The following is an 18,933-nucleotide window of genomic DNA, read 5'->3' as shown; positions in this document are numbered from 1 at the left end:
GCTACACTGGTGGGGGATTTAGGTTTTTGGGTGGTTTTTTTTTTGTGTGTGTGTGTAGTGGGTTTTTTTTATGAGCCTTTGTACACTTCTTATTTTTAGGAGCCTTTATTTGATTCTAAACCACTTAATCCATAAATTAAGAGAAATTAATAACTAGTTAAAATCAACAAATATAAACTAGTAGAGATGTTAGAAAACTGTTGAAACCAAACAAGTCGGTCAGATTTGCTGGTTTGAGATCTAAACGATTAGGTTCACCATACAATTTGACTGCTTAATGGGTCGGTTTGATTTGAAATTTGAGACCATTTAACCTTGATTATTTGTACAATTTTTTATCTGTAAAATATATAGTTATGTACATGTATAATAATCATAACCATCTTTCTCATTTAAGAAAATAATACAAATCAACGATTTTGAAAGAAAAAAAATCGGGTCCCAAGCGCTAAACCCAAACCGTTAAACTTGCCATACGAGTAAAACTTGTCGGCCTGTCGGTCAGATTTGGTTTGTTGTTTTCTGAAACCGTAGTTAGTGGTTCATCCTATAATTTTTGTCAAAACCGGAGTGTAAGCACCCAACATACCGATAGAAATAACAATAGGAACAATATACTACCATGAAGATAACAGGGTCGTTTTTAGCTCGTTATGACAGCAATAATGTGCGATTCCTTATTGGAAAATAAATATATTAGGCCATCAAGATAATAAAAATCATAAAGGACTGATATCGTAATTATCCAGTAGTTGAGGGGGCTTTGTTGTAGTTTGCGTTTACTATGATTGAAATTGTTGATGATCATAATCTTATTATTATTCAGCTGGATCATCGGTGTCAACTATAAAACAAACTCCATCTGCATTTACATCCCAAAACTATACATATACATATACGTATACTATGGCTGAAGATTATGATAAACCAGTACGTTCGTTTTCTCACTCACAATCTTACTCTTTGACATTACTCAATTTTCTTTTGTTCCAAACCCTCACTCACTCTTTTCTCTTCGTATCTTCTATTTATGGTATAATCAGTCATTGTAATTGCCACAATTTAATTACACTTCTTTTTCCTATTTATTACTGAAAATTAGGGTGAATTTCTTCATACTTGTTTGTTGATCGTCTGATTGTACGTCTTACGTGCCAATTTTGACTACAATATACGAATACAACTTTTTAGGGTTTTGAGAATGATAATCGAAGCTACTGTGCTTGTTATATTATTTTTTTATTTATGAATTCAACCAATTGTGATTAACTGAACAAATTGTGATTGACTGTAAAAAAAAAAAAAAAACAAACAAACTGTGTACATGTTCGGATGTGTGTTTAGAAAGTGAGTTTACACCTTAGAGATTGTTGCACATGATTATAAGTAAATGTGATTTTATACTGATAATCAAGTTATGATTATTCATAATCACATTGTAAATGCACATCCAAACACCCCCAAATTCTCATCTTATAATTTCTGTTTTAAGTAATACAAGCTCACCGGAATATTATATTATTGCAGCAGTCAGATGGATACATTGATGTTGGTGAACCCGAGACTCGTAACTGCGAGATCAAGCTGGTTAGTACTTAGCAGCCTTAAAGAAATCAATTTCACTCGTTATACTTATTTTGTTGGTGTTTTGGATAAAAAAGATTATGTTATTACAAATTTCCAATAAGTTGGTATTGATATGCAGAGAGTAAACCCTGTGAGGCGAAGGGAAAAAGTATTTGTTGGTTGTGGTGCTGGTTTTGGTGGTGATAGACCATTAGCAGCTCTTAAGTTACTTCAGAAAGTCGATGATCTCAACTACCTTGTACTCGAATGCTTAGCAGAACGCACCCTTGCCGACCGCTACCAGGCGGTGTTGTCGGGCGGTGAAGGTTTTGACCCCCGGAGTATGTTTTCATCGTCCATTTTTACTTCAGTCCTTACGTCACGCTACATTTTATTCTCATTTAGGGTTTAGGGTTTTCGACAAATGGAACCGTGGATAAATGAACTATCATACGTGATTTAGATTTAGTTCATTAATTAGTTAACAAAAAGATTCTAATTTTGTAGATAGAGGAACATTGCTCATTGCATATCCATTGACCATTTTCTATTATTGGTCTATGATTAAGCAGTTTCAGAGTGGATGCAATTGCTCCTTCCGTTGGCTGTTGAGAAAGGAGTCTGCATTATTACTAACATGGGTGCAAGTAAGCAACCGTAATCAGTTTGGCCTATGCAATTTGTTCGCTTTATTAAATGCGATTTTGTTTTTCTTGGAAGCAAATGCATTGGCTGCTCAAGAAAAGGTTTTGGAAATTGCAAGCAGATTGGGTATTAAGATTACTGTAGGTGTAGCGCACCAGTTTGATATTGCCAAAGCAGGTCTCATGTCGTTCTTATAACTTACATTTGTGAAGTTTTCGTTTTTTTCATCTGTTTCACCATTGATCATATTCTTTTAAATTTGCCACATGTCCACAGGTCTTTGTTCTAATTTGAGAAATCTAAGCGATGTAAGGATTCGGTTTACTTCACTCTTATTGTTGCGACATTGATAATTACAACGATTTCCCTCTTTTTTCACATTGGATGATGCATACAGGGTATAAGCATGTATCTAGGGGCAGCGCCTATTGTGGAGTGTCTTGAGAAGTACAATCCTGATGTTGTCATCACTTCTCGGGTTGCTGATGCTGCCTTATTTCTAGCTCCAATGGTATAAAATGATGTTTTCCTCATATATGACATGTTTATCAAGAAATTTGCACTTAATAATTTGTGAATTTCGTAATACACAACTAAAGAGAATACGGGATGTTCAGATTAAAATAAATCATCGTCTTTTGTCGGTGTTTTTCAAGGTCTATGAGCTCGGGTGGAACTGGGATGATTTCCCGCTGCTAGCCCAGGGCTCTTTGGCTGGACACCTGCTAGAATGCGGCTGTCAACTCACTGGAGGATATTTTATGCATCCAGGTAGGTTCTATAATAAGTTTAAGTTTTCTTATATCTTCCCTCTTTCGAATGCATACACTTTGACTTTTACGGTCAAACATATTACATTTTATTCACTAGGATGATATGGGTTCGGGAAAGAGTAAAATGTCATTTACGCCCCTGAGGTTTGGCTACTTTTGCGACTTTCGTCCAAAGGTTTGTTTTTCCGCATCTGGATCCAAAAGGTTTGAAATCTTGTCATTTTCATCCAACTCGTTAACTCCATCCGTTTTTTACGTTAAGTGAGTGGTATTTCTGTCTTTTGTAGACATTTTCTTTTTGTGATGATTAAAGGGTTTGGGTGGGGAGAAAGTCAACAGAGGTGGATTTTTTTATTTCTTATAGTGTTTTTTATTTTAGTAAAAATGTCTAAAAAGACGGAAATGCCCCTCATTTAATGGAGAAAAATGGATGGAGTTAATGAGTTGGATGAAAATGGCAAGATTTCAAACGTTCTGGATCCAGATGCGAAAAAACAAACCTTTAGACAAAAGTCGCAAAAGTGACTAAACCTCAAGGACGAAAATGGCATTTTACTGTTCGGGAAAATTTGTAGTCCCAGAAATCATTTCTGTTTGTAGTCTGTCATATCCGTCTAATATACTTATCAATATAGTCAAATTTATAGGGATACGTATCTAGTTTAAACTTTAAAGTTATAAATTTGATGATTTGACCTCAAAAGTCAAATGTATCTCTGCTTACAGTTCTTGAAGGTTGAGATGCATACGGTTTATATTGTGATTGCAGGAGACAAATACAGAAATATATCTTGTGCAAATCTCCTGGATCTTTCTCTTCCCTTTGCTGAAGTTAATTACGACGGGAACATGTGTGTAGCTAAAGCAGATGGAAGCGGGGGTGTGTTAAATTTCAGTACTTGTGCTCAACAGCTTCTTTATGAGGTTGGGGATCCAGGTGCTTATATTACCCCCGATGTGGTGAGTCGCATCTCCACATCACTATTTTTTATTAACAAATTAAATACAAAAAAGAGTTAAACTAATTAAAACATTATGGAAACAGGTTATAGACTTCCAAGACGTTTCATTTCACTCGTTATCAACTGATAAAGTTGTTTGTACCGGAGCAAAACCAGCTGCAACATCTGTACCCGATAATCTTTTAGCACTAGCTTCAAAGGTATTATTGGGAACTTATTATCTTTTTCAATCTGGAATCTCATTCTATGTAACTGATAAATTGAAGCCCTTAAAATAACATTATAAACAAGTTAGGAGTTGTTAAATATTTCTATTTTAATTAAAAAAAACTAGTGGGTTACCACCCATGCTCCGCAACGGGTTTGAAACATAGATAAAAATAAGCAAATCGCGAGAGTTAAAGTTGTTTGATGTTTTAGTTAAGAGGCTAAACATGTCATTATTAAAGTTGAGGGGCTAAACATGTTATTATTAAAGTTGAGGGGCTAAAGTTGTTTTAGTTAAGGGGCTAAACATGTCATTATTAAAGTTGAGGGGCTAAATTGTTTTAGTTAAGGGGCTAAACATGTTATTACCAAAGTTTAGGGGCTAAACATGTCACTATTAAAGTTGAGGGGCTAAAGTTGGTTAATGCGAAAGTTGATTGATGTGACAAATTAGCATATTTATAGTATAGATAATGTGATTCTTGTGGTGAATAAATCATTATAATACATGATTAATCAGTTTGTTGGTTTCGAATCTACAAGGGTTAACTAGAATCTTGTTTATGTCATGCGTTTGCATTCAGGAAGCTGGATGGAAAGGATGGGGAGAGATATCATACGGTGGATATAAATGTGTAGAACGAGCTAAAGCCGCTGAATATTTGGTATTCTGAGATCCATATATAACGAATACGGACTCACTGCATATGTGACATAATTGTATCTTATTATTTTGGTAGGTGAAGTCATGGATGGAAGAGGTATGTCCAGGTACTAGTGCCCGTATAATGTCATATATAATTGGATTAGACAGTCTCAAGGCAACAAGTCTTGAAAATTACACCTTAGTAACTAACGACATTCGGTTAAGAATGGATGGATTATTTGAGCAAGAACAACATGCTATTGAATTCACCAAGGAGTTCACGGCTCTCTACACGAACGGACCGGCTGGTGGTGGTGGTATCAGGTCTGACCCATTTCTCACTTCATATTAACAGGACCCTTAATGACATATTAATGCTAACAGGCTCCATAAAAATGTAAATGTTAAATGGCATAAATTAATAAAACTTTAATCATCTCCTATTGTATTTAACTCATACTTCACTCTTGTACTATGTAGTTAATATCGCGATATATCACCGATATATCGGTCCCCTGGTGAGATATCGGTGCAAAATATTGGTCAGAATATTGGTACCGATATTTTCGGTGATATTGACTGATATTGGACAGATATATCACCGATTTTCCCGATATCAGTACCTTCTTAGTTCTAGCATTCGTCTTTCTTCGTATTGTTGCTATTAGTGTTTTAAGTCTTAATTGTTAAATGATAGTGTGATAAGTCTTAATCAATTCCTACTTGCTTTAATTGTTAGTGTTTTGCAAGTCGCAAAAGGTTAATTTGTTAATAGTAGGAGAGTATACTGAATTGTTAGTGTTAAATTACTAAATATATATAAATTCAGCATGATATTAAAATTACTCATATCCCACCGGATTACCGATATCTCAAATATCGGTCCTTGACGGATATCCAATTTTTTACCGCATTAACTGCTTAGCTCTTGTATTATAAAATGCAGCACGGGACACAAGAAAGAGATCCTGCTTGAAAAAGGATTGGTATGGTCTCTTTCCTATACTCCGGTTTTGATTAACTAATTTTTAAGAGTAAATATATATTCCTTTATTTGTTTAAAGGACATTTATTTGTTTAAATAATCAGGTCGGGCGTGAACACATATACTGGAAAATATCAGCAAAGGAAAACCAACCAACAAAATCAAACAATCATCAAACCAACACGCTTCCTACCGAAACAAAATCTAATAATCCAAAAGAGTTTCTATCTCCCGAGAATCACGTCTCACTCTCACCTGCACCATCAAACGAAAAGGTCCATCTCTATGACATAGCCCATAGCAGAGCTGGTGACAAAGGTAACGACGTTAACTTCTCCCTGATCCCATATTTCCCACCGGACATTAAACGTCTCAAAACCGTCATAACACCAGATTGGGTCAAAAGAGTCGTTTCACCTCTTCTAAACCAGTCATCTTTCCCGGAGGAAGTAGATGATACAGAAACGAGAGACAAATGGGTCGATGAACATGTTAGTGTGGAGATTTATGAGGTACGAGGTATCTCTTCATTGAATGTTGTTGTTAGGAACATTCTAGACGGCGGCGTTAACTGTTCTAGAAGAATTGACCGGCATGGGAAAACTATATCTGATCTCATACTGTGTCAAGAAGTTGTGCTTCCCATGTGATCCAAGTGTCATACAGTATAACTTATAAGACATCATTCGACTTTCATACATAGTTGGATAGTGGGCTGTGGGGTTTTGCACACTTGGCAAGTGTTTTTTGGTGATTTTTTTTTTTTTTTGTTTTTTTTGTTTTGCCGTTCGGTTCCTGTACTTGATGCACCATTTTAACTGCTGTGAGTGTTGGTCTTATTATGAAATGCAAAACTGATTTTAACAGAACAACTGTATTGTGAGCTTTAAGCTTTTTGAACAGATTAGTTTAAATAGGAATGAAACACTATAGAGACACCCCTAAAAATTGTTTTTATTGAATTTACATCACACATCGCTCTAAAAGTCAATTAAATCAATAGGGGTTTATGGGTTTTTTTAGCACACCCCTATATTAACATCTTGTGTCAGGCTATGTGTTGTGGTTTACGTTAACGCCTCGCCATATCGCTGTCGCGTAAACAATGAGTTTTAAGTACGCACCCATTGATTATCATGTAATGATTCAAGTAAAATGTAAAAAAAAAGTTTGATTGATGCATTGTGGGCGGACACAGGACACCACCTGATTTAGCCCTCAAGGCGTTACCACATTAACAGAAGAGGCCTCACTACGTTCAGGGGTGGACTTAAGGGTTGTCCAAGGTGGGCGGGCGCACCCCCGGGAAAAAAAATTTAGTGTTAAGTTCCGTCGAAAATCCCGTCCGCACCCCTTGGAATTTTTTTGTCCGCACTCTTTAGGTAAAAAGTGTTATCCATTTATATTTTAAAATTTTTTTTACTACCTAAATTATATAACTTTTCATACCTAAATAACTAAACTCAAATACCCAATACCTTTAACTAGCCCACTACTAAGTCTTAGTGATGATATTTTATTTTGTGGTTGGTTAGACTGAGTGTAGTGGGGCAACCTTTTGAGTGGGCGTCTTGCGACACGTGGCGCCACGTCACATAAGAGGATTTTGACCAAAAAAGGGGGAGTGAGGCAACCTTGCTGGGTGGGGCGTCTTGCGACACGTGGATTGATTTATTTTGTCTTTTTTATGTAAAAGATATAAAAAAAGTCCTATTTTTTATAAAAGTCTTTTTTTACTTCAACCAAAATAAAAAAATACATCAACTAAAAAAAAATTACTTCAACCAAAATAAAAAAATACATCAACTAAAAAAAATTACTTCAACCAAAATAAAAAAATACATCAACTAAAAAAAAAAATTACTTCAACCAAAATAAAAAAATTACTTCAACAAAGGTTATATTTTTCTCGAATTTCTTGCTTCATTTGCTCGGCTAAAGCGAGCTCGGCTCCAGTAAGGTTTGTCGTGTCGGTTGTTAATATTTGCAAATCAAGTGCTTTTTGACGACTTTCTTTCAGCTTTAGCTTTCGGTCCCCGTGTTCTTTTTTTAAGTTGATCCGTTGTTGGCTCGTTTGCAACAAGCCGTCTAACTTATTGGTCACTTTTTCGAACGTTTCGGTGTAGTCGATTCGTACACCGCTAGAAGACGGTTGGGCGGCTTTTTTGGCCCTATCTCGGCCAACCGGTCGTCGTGGTGGTTGAAACGCTTCGGCCTCTTCATGTGGCTCTTCGTTGTCTTCCTCAATGTCGTTGAGATTTATTTGACACCGAGCGTCCGACCCGGTACTTTGATGGTCGTTTGAGGATGAGGTTTTTGACCGCTTAGCCGACGGTTGGCCACGAGTTTTAGATGGATCGAAGACGATGACTGTGTGAAATTTCGAACTCCTTAAAAATTGCCAAATAGCAAGATAAGGAAACGCCTTCTTGTGTTCGACTCGGAATTCATTTTGGGCGTTTGCTTGGAGCATCGCATCGTCGGAACCACTTTGGCGCACACGCGAGTTACTTAGGCGAGTGTATATTTGGTTGAAACTTTGAATCAAAGGACGCATTTTACGCCACTTCGCGCCGATACCATCGGCATCACGGTATCCATCTTCTTGATCTTCCAACTTGAGGAAAACGTTGTAAATACGAGAGCAATATGTTTTTTCCTTTTGATAGTTACTACATCTCGGGTCTTCGGTTATTTCTAGCCAAGCCTTAGACAAGCTCATTTCCTCGTTGGAAGTCCATGGTATCGGTTTGGTTTTCAAGCGTTCTTCACCCGGTGTTTTCCTCTTGTGTGAACGTTTCTTTTTTTGAGGTTCAACATCATTTTGACCGACATCGAACTGGGTCTCCGGAACTTCTTCGTCATCTAAATCAACCACTAGATGGAATACAAACAAAGTTAAAAAAAAAAAAAAAACATATTCTTTACAAAAAAAATATCTAAAAAATTTATACCATTTTGTTGTCTCGATCCTCCAACGTTTTGAAAACCACCGGGTTGTTGTGTGTTCCAAGTGGTGAACCCCATATGTTGCGGTATGGGCGTATTGTTGTAGTATACTTGTGGTGTAGGGCTAGCAACGTGCATATTATTGAAATAGGCGTAAAAAGCGGGGTTATTTAAAACGTTTGGGTCCGCCATATCGGGTTGTGGATTGGAAGATTGTGTATTTTGGTTGAAAGGAGGGATGTTGTGGGGATACATTTTGATGAGTTGATAGAAGATTGGTATAAATTTTGATGATTTGAGAGAAGATTGTGGTAAAAATGTGTTTGATATGGGGTATTATTTATAAAGGTTGGATTTTAAAAAATAAAAAATAAAAAAGCTTGGCCAAACTATCCGTTGGCAACGGATACATTGTGGGAAAGTGTGAGAGTTGGGCGACGTGGTTGAGTCGGGCAAGAGGGGGTCGCCACCCAAGTCGCCCCCGGGGGCGGTGTTCCAGGCGATACCAGGCGATCTGGGGGTGGGAGTCGCCCCACTCCCCTCAGTCTTATATATTTATATTTTGTTAGTGATGATGGTGATATTTTGTCTTTTTTATGGTGGGTTATATACGATCATGTTTGGTTTTTTTAATGGTGAATATGATGTTTTACATGACCCGACCCGACCCGACTCGAACCGACCCGATACGAACCAATTTTTTTACTTATATACCTTGAGGCCTAAAATTTTTAAAAATGTTCCGCACCCCCATGAAAAAATTCCTGGGTCCGCCACTGACTACATTGTGGGCTACCGGGCGTTATTTGCCTATGTGGAGGTGGGGGCGTTAGCGGGTGGCGCCCCGCAACGCAAAGCCTTTCGGAAAATACAATATATAAGATTAGAGAGGAAGACACGTTTTTTTAAATATACTATTACAACTCTTTATTTGCTTATGAATTTTATTATAACAATATTACAATAAGGGAATGAGATCAAATACAAACACTTAACTTTTTAAGAACCATAAGAACCAATACATAATTGACAAGTGTCCATCAATAAAAAATTAGTTTAGGGGTAATTTAGACTTTTTGACCATATTTATTTATAACTAATTAAAAATAATTACAAAAAATATAATCAGCACAACACTATATAATTAGCACAACATCATTAATCGTTCTTCATTATCAGCACATCGTCCTCGAATCGTTCTCCATTATCAACATAAACGACATTAGCACAACATCTTCAATCGTTCTCCATTATCAGCACACCAGATGTGCTGATTATATCTACTTTTGGTGTTTGTTTGTATTATTTTGTAATTAACACATAATCAGCACCTTATTAGCACAAATATAAAACACCTTTTGTTAACTTTTTTTAAAAAAACACTTTTATAAATACAAAAAGGTATAGCAATATGGTACTCATATTAAAGATAAAAAAATACTTGATTTTATGGTATATATTTTTAAAAAAAATAATGAAGTATATAAAAGTTATTTTAGTTTAAAAAACCTTGGTGGAATTTGTATTTAATAGAAAATGGTCAAATGACTAGCAATTTTACAAAATTGCCCCTAATTTGTTAGTAGTAATTTTTAATTATAAGAGTTTTATTTATAATCAATATCAACCCTTGATTTAAATTAACAATGGTTCAGATCTGTTCTTACGGTTCTTATAATTAGCACTGTTTGTACAGAATCTCAACCCTTACAATAAGACGTAAAGGTGGCTTTTTTAATAGAGGTGATATTCAGGATAGTTTTGATCAAAGACTTTATACTTGATATATGCATGTTTTATTAACAAATCTTTAAAAACAATGGAAAAACCATCCTATTTTCATTGCATCAAAGTCGTAAAAATTGTCCGTTAATTTCTCAAAATTGATCAAAATTTCCAGTCACGTGTTGGCACTTTAAATTCATTCAGATTTCAACCTCTAAACCGTTGTAAACAATAAAACCAAATTGAATTTGTGTGATTTGTATTCCTTATTGTCCATTCAATTATTTAACATGGATCTTTAATTGTTTGGCAACCCATCTTTGTTGGGTTCAATTCCTTTCCTCTTGTTTACAACTTTTACTCTTGTTACAAACCGAAAGCCAAGAAAATGTCGTTCACGGGGACTTTAGACAAATGCAAAGCTTGTGATAAAACGGTTTATTTTGTTGATTTATTGTCGGCGGATGGAGTCACGTATCACAAAGCATGCTTCAAATGTAGCCATTGCAAAGGAACGCTTGTGGTTTGTGTTTCAATCCTTTTGCATCACTTGATTAGCTCCATAATAATCATATTCATTCAACCATATTTTATGTCATTGTTGTCAATTGTATGTTTTTCATGCATAAATAAATATATATGAAATAAAAAATTAAACATGAAAATAGTTTATGATCTATGAATCTATAATTGACTTTTGCAAGATGAAATGAATATAAACTTCTTGGCAGATGAGCAACTACTCTTCCATGGATGGGGTCCTCTATTGCAAGACACATTTTGAACAACTTTTCAAGGAATCTGGGAATTTCAGCAAGAACTTTCAAACAAGTGAGTTTTTTTTATTTGTTATAATGAAAAACTATATTTCTTTTCTCATAATAGCTTTTAAGTTGTCACGTTTAATTGTCGTGACAAGTTAAATCTTAATAATACAAAGATTTGATCCTTAGAGCATCACAATGCGGTGACTTGGCATCGGTTTGGATGTCTAGCGGCAGGGCCGCAGCTTCCTTGGGGCGGGAGGGGGCGTCCCCCCCCCCCTCCCGGAACTTTTCGACACGTAGTGTTATAAACAGTACCTTCGTATAGAAATTTTTAGATATATACGTTTTCGCCCCCCGGAATTGGGAAAAATCGGCCCCCCAAGCTTCGCCAATGTCTAGCGGTCCCACGTTCGTAGAAACCAGACCTTCAATGGACCAAGGTGGTGAGGCCCTCCTCTCTCACGTATATTTTTAATTTTTTTAATGCTAGTGTGCGGAGGTTTGGTAAGTTGTGGGAAATTAGGGACGTATGACATATGGTGTGGCATGGTGAGGTAAATGTTTATGGAGTGTAGCGTTGTAGATGCTTTAACCTCTAACTTCTAACTTGACGCACCTAAAAAAACATTCTCTTTTTCCAACACCAAACTCCTACGTCATGTACTTTTACATTTATTTAAAGTTTATATAAATCATATTATGTTGACTTATATTTATTTCATTTATAAAATAATACATATAGACTATTAATTAATAATATATATTAAATAAAAAAAAAGCACACATCAACTAAAATTTAAAAAATTAATAAAACCAATTCAGAAAATAAAAATAATACACGGGTGGACGTTCAGCGGCTATCGCGGTTTGACTATTTGAATATGTAAGGATCAAAGCGCGGATGGTCCCATTTGTTATAATGCGAACGGTCTATTTCGGTTACATTATGATAGCGTAAGATACCGTCTATATTGGGTAATTCATGATCCGGTATCTCGTCTTCATAGACTTAACCATCATTTGGTGCATTGTCCGGTTCAACTACCGGTTCAACCACCAGAACGTTTTTAGGTACATCCACCATGTACGTTTATTTGCTCTAATCGTTTTGGTTTATTTTAATCGTGCAGCAAAACCAGAAAGAGATCCGTCACTGGTATGTATGTTGATATATTCTATGTTCAAAACTTTATTTTAGTTTATAAAATAACAATAAAATCAATTTTGTATAGCAGACAAGGACACCAAGCAAATTATCCTCTATGTTCTCCGGAACTCTAGACAAATGTAGAGCTTGTGATAAAACCGTTTATCCTCTCGAAAAGGTTTCTACTTATACTTTTAATCCATTTAATCAATGACCAATTAAACTGGTGTTGCTATATGTACAACCTGTATACGGGGACGTATACAAGTATATAGCTCGTATGCATTCACATCACACGATAAAGTTGACATTTCCTTATATTTATACGACCCATATAGGTGTAGGCGGGTCGTATATATACGTTCACCTCACACGACAAATATCACATTACCTGATATGTTTACGACCCGTATAGCTTGAGCCTTTTTGGGTGAAATTGTCCAAAGGAAGGTTAACCAATACCATCATGCTATAACAACAGGGTCGTCTGCGAAAATCACAAAAAAAAAAAATAAATAATAATAATAATAAATTCTGGCTCTGTGCGAAACAAAAAATTTGGGCCCTATTCATTAATCCATTATGTTTGTTTATTGATTTGGGCCAAGTCATTAATCCATTATACACTAAAACAGTTGGGCTTCTGAATTTGATTGGCAAAAATAGTTGGGCTTCGAAACAGTAGGGCTTCTAAACAGTTGGACTTTAACTTTTCTGGTATATATATAAAAATAAATAAATTTGGGCCCAGAGCGGTCGCCCACCCGGCACTTGGTTTGGGCTGGCCCTATATAACATGAACTTGCACCTTGTGCATTACAAAGTGTATGGATCCCGAAATTTGAGCATGCATATTCCATGGTACAACATATGAATGGTGTTGTGATGATAGGTGACAATGGAAGGAGAATCATACCACAAGACTTGCTTCAAATGTGCTCATGGAGGGTGTCCTCTAACACACTCATCATATGCTGCCCTTGATGGTATCCTATATTGTAGGCATCATTTTGCTCAACTTTTTATGGAAAAGGGTACCTACTCTCATGTCCTTGAGGCTGCAAACCAAAAGAAAAACGGCCCCGCCTCATCCGAAGAACAACCACCAGGAGATGGAGATGAAGGTGAAGCCGCTAACGCTGGCGATAGCCAGCCCGAACCGGAGGATGAACAACCGGAAAAAGAAGAAGAAAAAGAAGAAGAAAAGGAAGAAAAAGAAAAAGAAGAGGAGGAATCCAAAACAGATTAATCCTACACCAATAAACACATTTTGGTTAATTGTGTGTCACATGGATTAGTTTGTATATTTTAAGAAAAGAAGTCACATTAATTTCTTTAGTGGGAAACACCATTTCTTGATCACTAGATTGTGATTCATATAATGGTCTCAAATAAATTTCCAGTTTTGATGTATGTATGTATATATGTAAATTTTTGGTATACATGAATATTTTGATGACAATTTCATACATATACTAGAGGTCCGTCAGTGATACAAATTTGTCGTTCAAAAAAAAAAAATTCATGTAGAGCACTGCGAGAATCGAACGTTTATCATTTACTATGTACAAGTGTAATTGTTTTTTATTAGTTAAAAATATTTAGTTATATTAGTAAACATCACAACAACAACAACAAAAAATCTATGAGAAAACGACACTGATTTATTGTATGCTAGAATTTTGGGGCTTGTTTAAAGGGTCGTTTGGAGTGCTTGAAGAGTTGAGGGTAAGTCGTATAATGTGGCCTTCTAAATCCTTTTCCTCGCCAGTCTGTGTTCGATTTGGAGCCATCACATGTGTTAAAAGGTTTGTGTTTACGGGTTGACGGTCCAATCTAACACAAATCTTTAATTTTTGAATGACTGGTCGGGACATAATACTAATAAGAGCTTCACGTAAACTTGAAATTACTCTCACTCATGTATTTATGAGTTGATACGTATACGTTCTATTTAATCCTTGTTTTTTCTGTGTTTTACTACTCTAAAGTTATAAGTTTACACCCAAAAGTATAAATGTCTCTATCAACTTAATAGTCATCGGGTCTTTTTTTTTTAAGTTTGACATAAAATGCCCATAAAAATTAGTATAAATATAAACGCTCAAACCCTTGAAACAGTCATATTGATTTGAAACTTACGTGTTATCTAAACATTCTCATGCCTCAAACCAAAACCTACCCAAATTCATTTAGGCTAAACCTAAACTCACGTTCTCTGTCTTCATTTTATGTCGTATTGAATATTCACACCCATAATTTGTATACATGAATGTGTGTGTATATATATATATATATACTAGTATTAAGCCCATGTGTTGCAACGGTTGTCATAAAACTGTGTTAAGTAGTAGTAATACTTTACCATTGTCAGCGACCACCAACACCGGAAAAGCTCGTAAAAACAAAATAAATAAAAACGGGAAGAAATAACGCCGAGCGAAAAGCAGACGTCAAATCTTTGAATCACGCACGCTCGTTGCTGAGAAATTAAACCGAAACGTAAAATATAGAAAAAAATAACTAAGTCCATCCAGGACCCGCGTGCTGGACGAACTTGTCAAACGCAGAAAAATCGATGTGACGCGACGGGCCAGTCAAACGGCAAAAATATACGAAAAAATGTTGAACCCCATACGCAAAAAATTTAGAACAAAACGAAAAACTTGGGAAAAATGAAAAATATGGTTAACCAAAATTGAAAATAAAAAAGAGTTGGGATTAAATTGCAAAAGATGAAAAACTTTGGGTTAAAAGTAAAACACAAAGGGTCTAAATTGCAAAATTAAAGTTATTTATAAATTTAGATAAAGATAAAGATAAGGATAAAAATAAGTGAAATCTATATATTGGTTATTAATTAATATTAATATTAAAAAAATTATTAAATTAATATAAATAAAATTTATGAGGTTGAACAAGAGAATGCCATGTGACATTATTTAGAGTATTTTATTATAAGTTAGGTTAGATATATACATTTTTTATCAATAACAATATATTCTCTTTTTTTCCAATGTTTAACATCAAATAAGGTTGATTTTAAATAACCTTATTTATATACATTTTTTATCAATAACAATATATATATATATATATATTAGGTTAGAACCCTGTGTATTACACGGGTTGAATAAATCTTCCTATACTAATAAACAAAATCTTTTTTGGATACGTGTCACTCTCTGGTGCCTCCTCCCTTAATACTACATATTAATTTTATACACAAAGTATAATATAATATTAATTAATATAGTTAGAGATAAACGTCTACATTCAAATTTAATTAACAATTATCTATAACAAATATAAATGTATCAAATAATATAATAAGAATAATATTATTTAATATAGTTAGAGACAAACGTCTAAATTCAAATTTAATTAATAATTATCTATAACAAATATAAATGTATCAAATAATATAATAAGTATAATATTATTTAATATAGTTAGAGATCAAACGTATAATTTCAAATTTAATTAATAGTAAATTACTTTTTGAGACCCTATGTTTTATTGGTTTTAACCACTTGAATCCAAAATCAACACGTTTAACACCTTGAGTCTCTAACCACTCATTTACACCCTCTGTAAAAAATTCAAAAAAACCTTTTGTAATGTTGAGTTCTCTAAGTTCTCACAACTCGTAGAAGTTTTCATTTTACCCTGACCGTATATATTTGTTAAGATAAAATATATTATTTGGATATAAACAATAATTACTAATAAAGTATCAAATCACATGTATAAGTAACGAAAATATAACTGTTCTTTTGTTTTACTAATTTATCTAAATAAGTCATTTCATTAATAAGGATTATATACCAAATAATAAAAAAAATATTTTTAAAAATCTCGTTTATTACACGGGTTGAATAAATGCAATTTTATATACCAAATAATAAAACAATATATATTTAAAAATCTCGTTTATTACATTGGTTGAATAAATGTAATTTTGATATATTAAATAATAAAAAGTTATATCTTTAAGAACCCCGTGTATTGTACGGGTTGAGTAAATTTTATTTTATATATTAAATAATAAAAAAGTTATATTTTTAAGAACCTCGTCGAGCTGAGGAGCGAGACTAAGTTCGACCGTTAGGGAGACTAAAGCAGGAGGTTGTGTTATACGGGTTGAACACATGTAATTTTATATACCAAACAATAAAAAGTTATATCTTTATAAATCCTATGTATTATATGTATTGAATAAATCTAATTTTATATACTACATAATAAAAAAGTTATATTTTTAAAACCCCGAGTATTACACGAGTTGCATAAATGTAATTTTGTATAGTAAAAAATAAAAATGTTATATCTTTAAAAAACCACGTTTATTACACGAGTTGAATGAATCTAATAAAAATTTATATCTTAAAAAAAAACTAACGGATATACTCGATATACGATGGATGGGGTGATTGCGGTGATTGTTCTTGTAAATGTCACGTAAATGTAGTGATTACTGTATTTGAGTTGAGAATTGAACACGAAAATATATTTATAGAACCAATAAACACATTTTAAACATTTTTGAAATAGGTTCTATCCTTAATTATTTTAGTTTAATAAAATAAATAAATCATCTAAATTAACTGAGTTAGGGCTAAAGAACATAACTTGCAAGGGTTTGCAAACATCATGTACGTTTTCTGTAATTATTGAAGACAAAGGACACAATTTGCAATAAGTGACATACATAAAGGACAATTTTTGTAATTTACTCTATTTTAAAATATTATATATATTATCTCCTATATGAATTGTTTAAATTTATATTAAATTTAATTGTTTAATTATCTTTTAATTAATATTAATTATCTATAAAAATAGATGACTTTCATGAATGACACGTGTCCAAAACTTGGTTTCTTTTACTATAGTTGATAGATTTGAATAAGTTAAAACAAAATAAAAATGTAAATAACACTAAATGTTGTATTTGATAAAACGGAATATCCTGTTTTAGGATATTTATTTTGTGATATAGATTTTCATTATCCTTGTTCGTTATGCAAAATTGCAAATCATAAAAATTACATAGAAGAAAATGATTTTTGTTTCGTGATATAGATTGTCATGATCTTTGTTTGTCCATTACCGCTTGCCCACGTGACAAAACTCCTTTGTGTAATTGTCTTCGTACTTAACACAATGATACAACCAGATATTCAGAATAATTCCTTAGAAAATTCATTATTATGATTTAACTAAAAAGCGTTTCATCCCAGTGTTAATAAGCAATGATGTTTAAATTAACCTATCCATCACAGGATCTTTATGATTTAACTAAAATATTTTGTTAAAAGAAAAAGAAGATTAATAATTGACTAAGGTTCTATAGGCCCCACCTTCTTCTCATTATAGATGAGCATTTGGCATCGGTATCGATCTAGTACTGTACCGGGTATATTCGGTACCGGAACTGCTACCCGTTTTTTTCATTTTTCGGTACTAGTATTTTGATCTATTTACCGGTAAATACCAGCTCCGATACCCATTTTCTCCATTTTTCGGTACCGGCAATACCGATCCGATACCATGCTCATCCCTAACTCCCTCTCACACCCGTTAACAGGGTGGCTCTCCCCATTTTGGCGCCGCCTTTTAACACCCATGGGGCAGTGTTCCAAGGCGTTAAGGGTGAAAGGAGTGGTTAAACACTTGGAATAGGTAAACTCCCAAATCACTCAATCAAACAGTGCCACGTCAATTGTTTACCTAATGCTAAAAAACGTTGGCGGTGGTTTACCTAATGGGGTTTAGGTAAACTATTTAAAAAAAAAAGGAAAAATGTGTGATTGGTTGAGAAGAAATAGACCCCACCACACACCCTCTCTCTCCCCATTGCCCTCCCTTCACCGAATCGGTGAGCAGTCACCGAAAACACCCTCCATTTCGTTAAACTTGATCGGTAAAGTTGGTTGGCAGTGGAGGGGGTCGATACCGAGTGGGTTTACCGCCCCCACTCTGTTCACCCTAACAACCCACATGGAGGGGGCGTTACTCCACAATGCCCAGTCTTATCATTACATACTAGAATTACGTATGGCAATTATAACTCACTTAAATATGTATGACACGAATACAATCTATATAACTCGCTTATCTAAGCAAGTCAAACTTGTAGACAACTTATAAAGACTTACATATCATATATTCACATTAGGCCATGTGTAGTCATAAAGCCCCTTGTGGGGCGTTATGCGACAAGTGGGTGAAACGCGTATGTAACACCTCGTAAAATCATACCCAATAAAATAAAGACACGTGTCATGTAAGATAAACGTGTCATGAACCCGGATCAAGTTAAAGGATGTATGGTAGGATTTAAAAGTGTCGTCATGTTAATAAATATCTCTGAGCGACCTATTTACAAATCCTAAACCTTAATATATTCCATAAACATCCAACATATTCAAATCCGGTTAATTTGATAATCAAAATTTGCATAAGAATTGAGTTTTTGGTTCTTACGACAAGTTTCCTTTAAAAAGGCATTCAGCACAAGAATCCAAGATGTGTAAGTGCATGGCAAGGCCATGCAAA

General features: G+C 34.4%; 3 protein-coding genes across 4 annotated transcripts; 2 read left to right on the top strand and 1 right to left on the bottom strand.

The window, feature by feature from the left end:
* Positions 1–823: 823 nt before the first annotated feature.
* Positions 824–6,653, top strand: LOC110937671. 2 transcript variants are annotated; one of them, XM_022180119.2, is made up of 14 exons: positions 824–930; positions 1,528–1,587; positions 1,706–1,907; positions 2,139–2,213; positions 2,287–2,388; positions 2,488–2,519; positions 2,609–2,722; positions 2,868–2,982; positions 3,754–3,944; positions 4,030–4,146; positions 4,738–4,818; positions 4,894–5,123; positions 5,746–5,785; positions 5,889–6,653. In XM_022180119.2, exons 1-14 carry the CDS (start codon positions 907–909, stop codon positions 6,432–6,434), a joined length of 1,929 nt encoding a protein of 642 aa, XP_022035811.1. In that variant the 5' UTR covers positions 824–906; the 3' UTR covers positions 6,435–6,653. The 2 variants fall into 2 exon arrangements, with proteins under 2 accessions (XP_022035811.1, XP_022035812.1); XM_022180120.2 differs by lacking the exon at positions 824–930 and adding an exon at positions 961–1,033.
* A 1,019-nt stretch (positions 6,654–7,672) lies between these two features.
* Positions 7,673–8,506, bottom strand: LOC110934083. Its single transcript, XM_022177276.1, has one exon. The coding sequence runs from the start codon at positions 8,504–8,506 to the stop codon at positions 7,673–7,675; it is 834 nt and encodes a 277-aa protein (XP_022032968.1).
* Positions 8,507–10,831: 2,325 nt separating this feature from the next.
* Positions 10,832–13,834, top strand: LOC110937670 (LIM domain-containing protein PLIM2b). The gene is made up of 5 exons (XM_022180117.2): positions 10,832–10,981; positions 11,190–11,289; positions 12,356–12,381; positions 12,458–12,550; positions 13,265–13,834. Exons 1-5 carry the CDS (start codon positions 10,847–10,849, stop codon positions 13,619–13,621), a joined length of 711 nt encoding a protein of 236 aa, XP_022035809.1. The 5' UTR covers positions 10,832–10,846; the 3' UTR covers positions 13,622–13,834.
* Positions 13,835–18,933: the final 5,099 nt, after the last annotated feature.

The sequence above is a fragment of the Helianthus annuus genome, chromosome 4, assembly GCF_002127325.2.
Source record: "Helianthus annuus cultivar XRQ/B chromosome 4, HanXRQr2.0-SUNRISE, whole genome shotgun sequence".
Lineage (NCBI taxonomy): Eukaryota > Viridiplantae > Streptophyta > Magnoliopsida > Asterales > Asteraceae > Helianthus > Helianthus annuus.
This window is presented reverse-complemented; position numbering and strand designations above follow the sequence as displayed.

Excerpts from the sequence above, each read along its gene's own strand:
- LOC110934083 (XM_022177276.1), bottom strand. The coding sequence starts at position 8,506 with ATGAGCTTGTCTAAGGCTTGGCTAGAAATAACCGAAGACCCGAGATGT.
- LOC110937670 (XM_022180117.2), top strand. The coding sequence starts at position 10,847 with ATGTCGTTCACGGGGACTTTAGACAAATGCAAAGCTTGTGATAAAACG. Across the intron at positions 11,290-12,355 it reads CAGCAAGAACTTTCAAACAA|CAAAACCAGAAAGAGATCCG; the intron begins GTGAGTTTTTTT and ends TTAATCGTGCAG. Across the intron at positions 12,382-12,457 it reads CAGAAAGAGATCCGTCACTG|CAGACAAGGACACCAAGCAA; the intron begins GTATGTATGTTG and ends AATTTTGTATAG.
- LOC110937671 (XM_022180119.2), top strand. The coding sequence starts at position 907 with ATGGCTGAAGATTATGATAAACCA. Across the intron at positions 931-1,527 it reads CTGAAGATTATGATAAACCA|CAGTCAGATGGATACATTGA; the intron begins GTACGTTCGTTT and ends ATATTATTGCAG. Across the intron at positions 2,983-3,753 it reads AGGATATTTTATGCATCCAG|GAGACAAATACAGAAATATA; the intron begins GTAGGTTCTATA and ends TTGTGATTGCAG.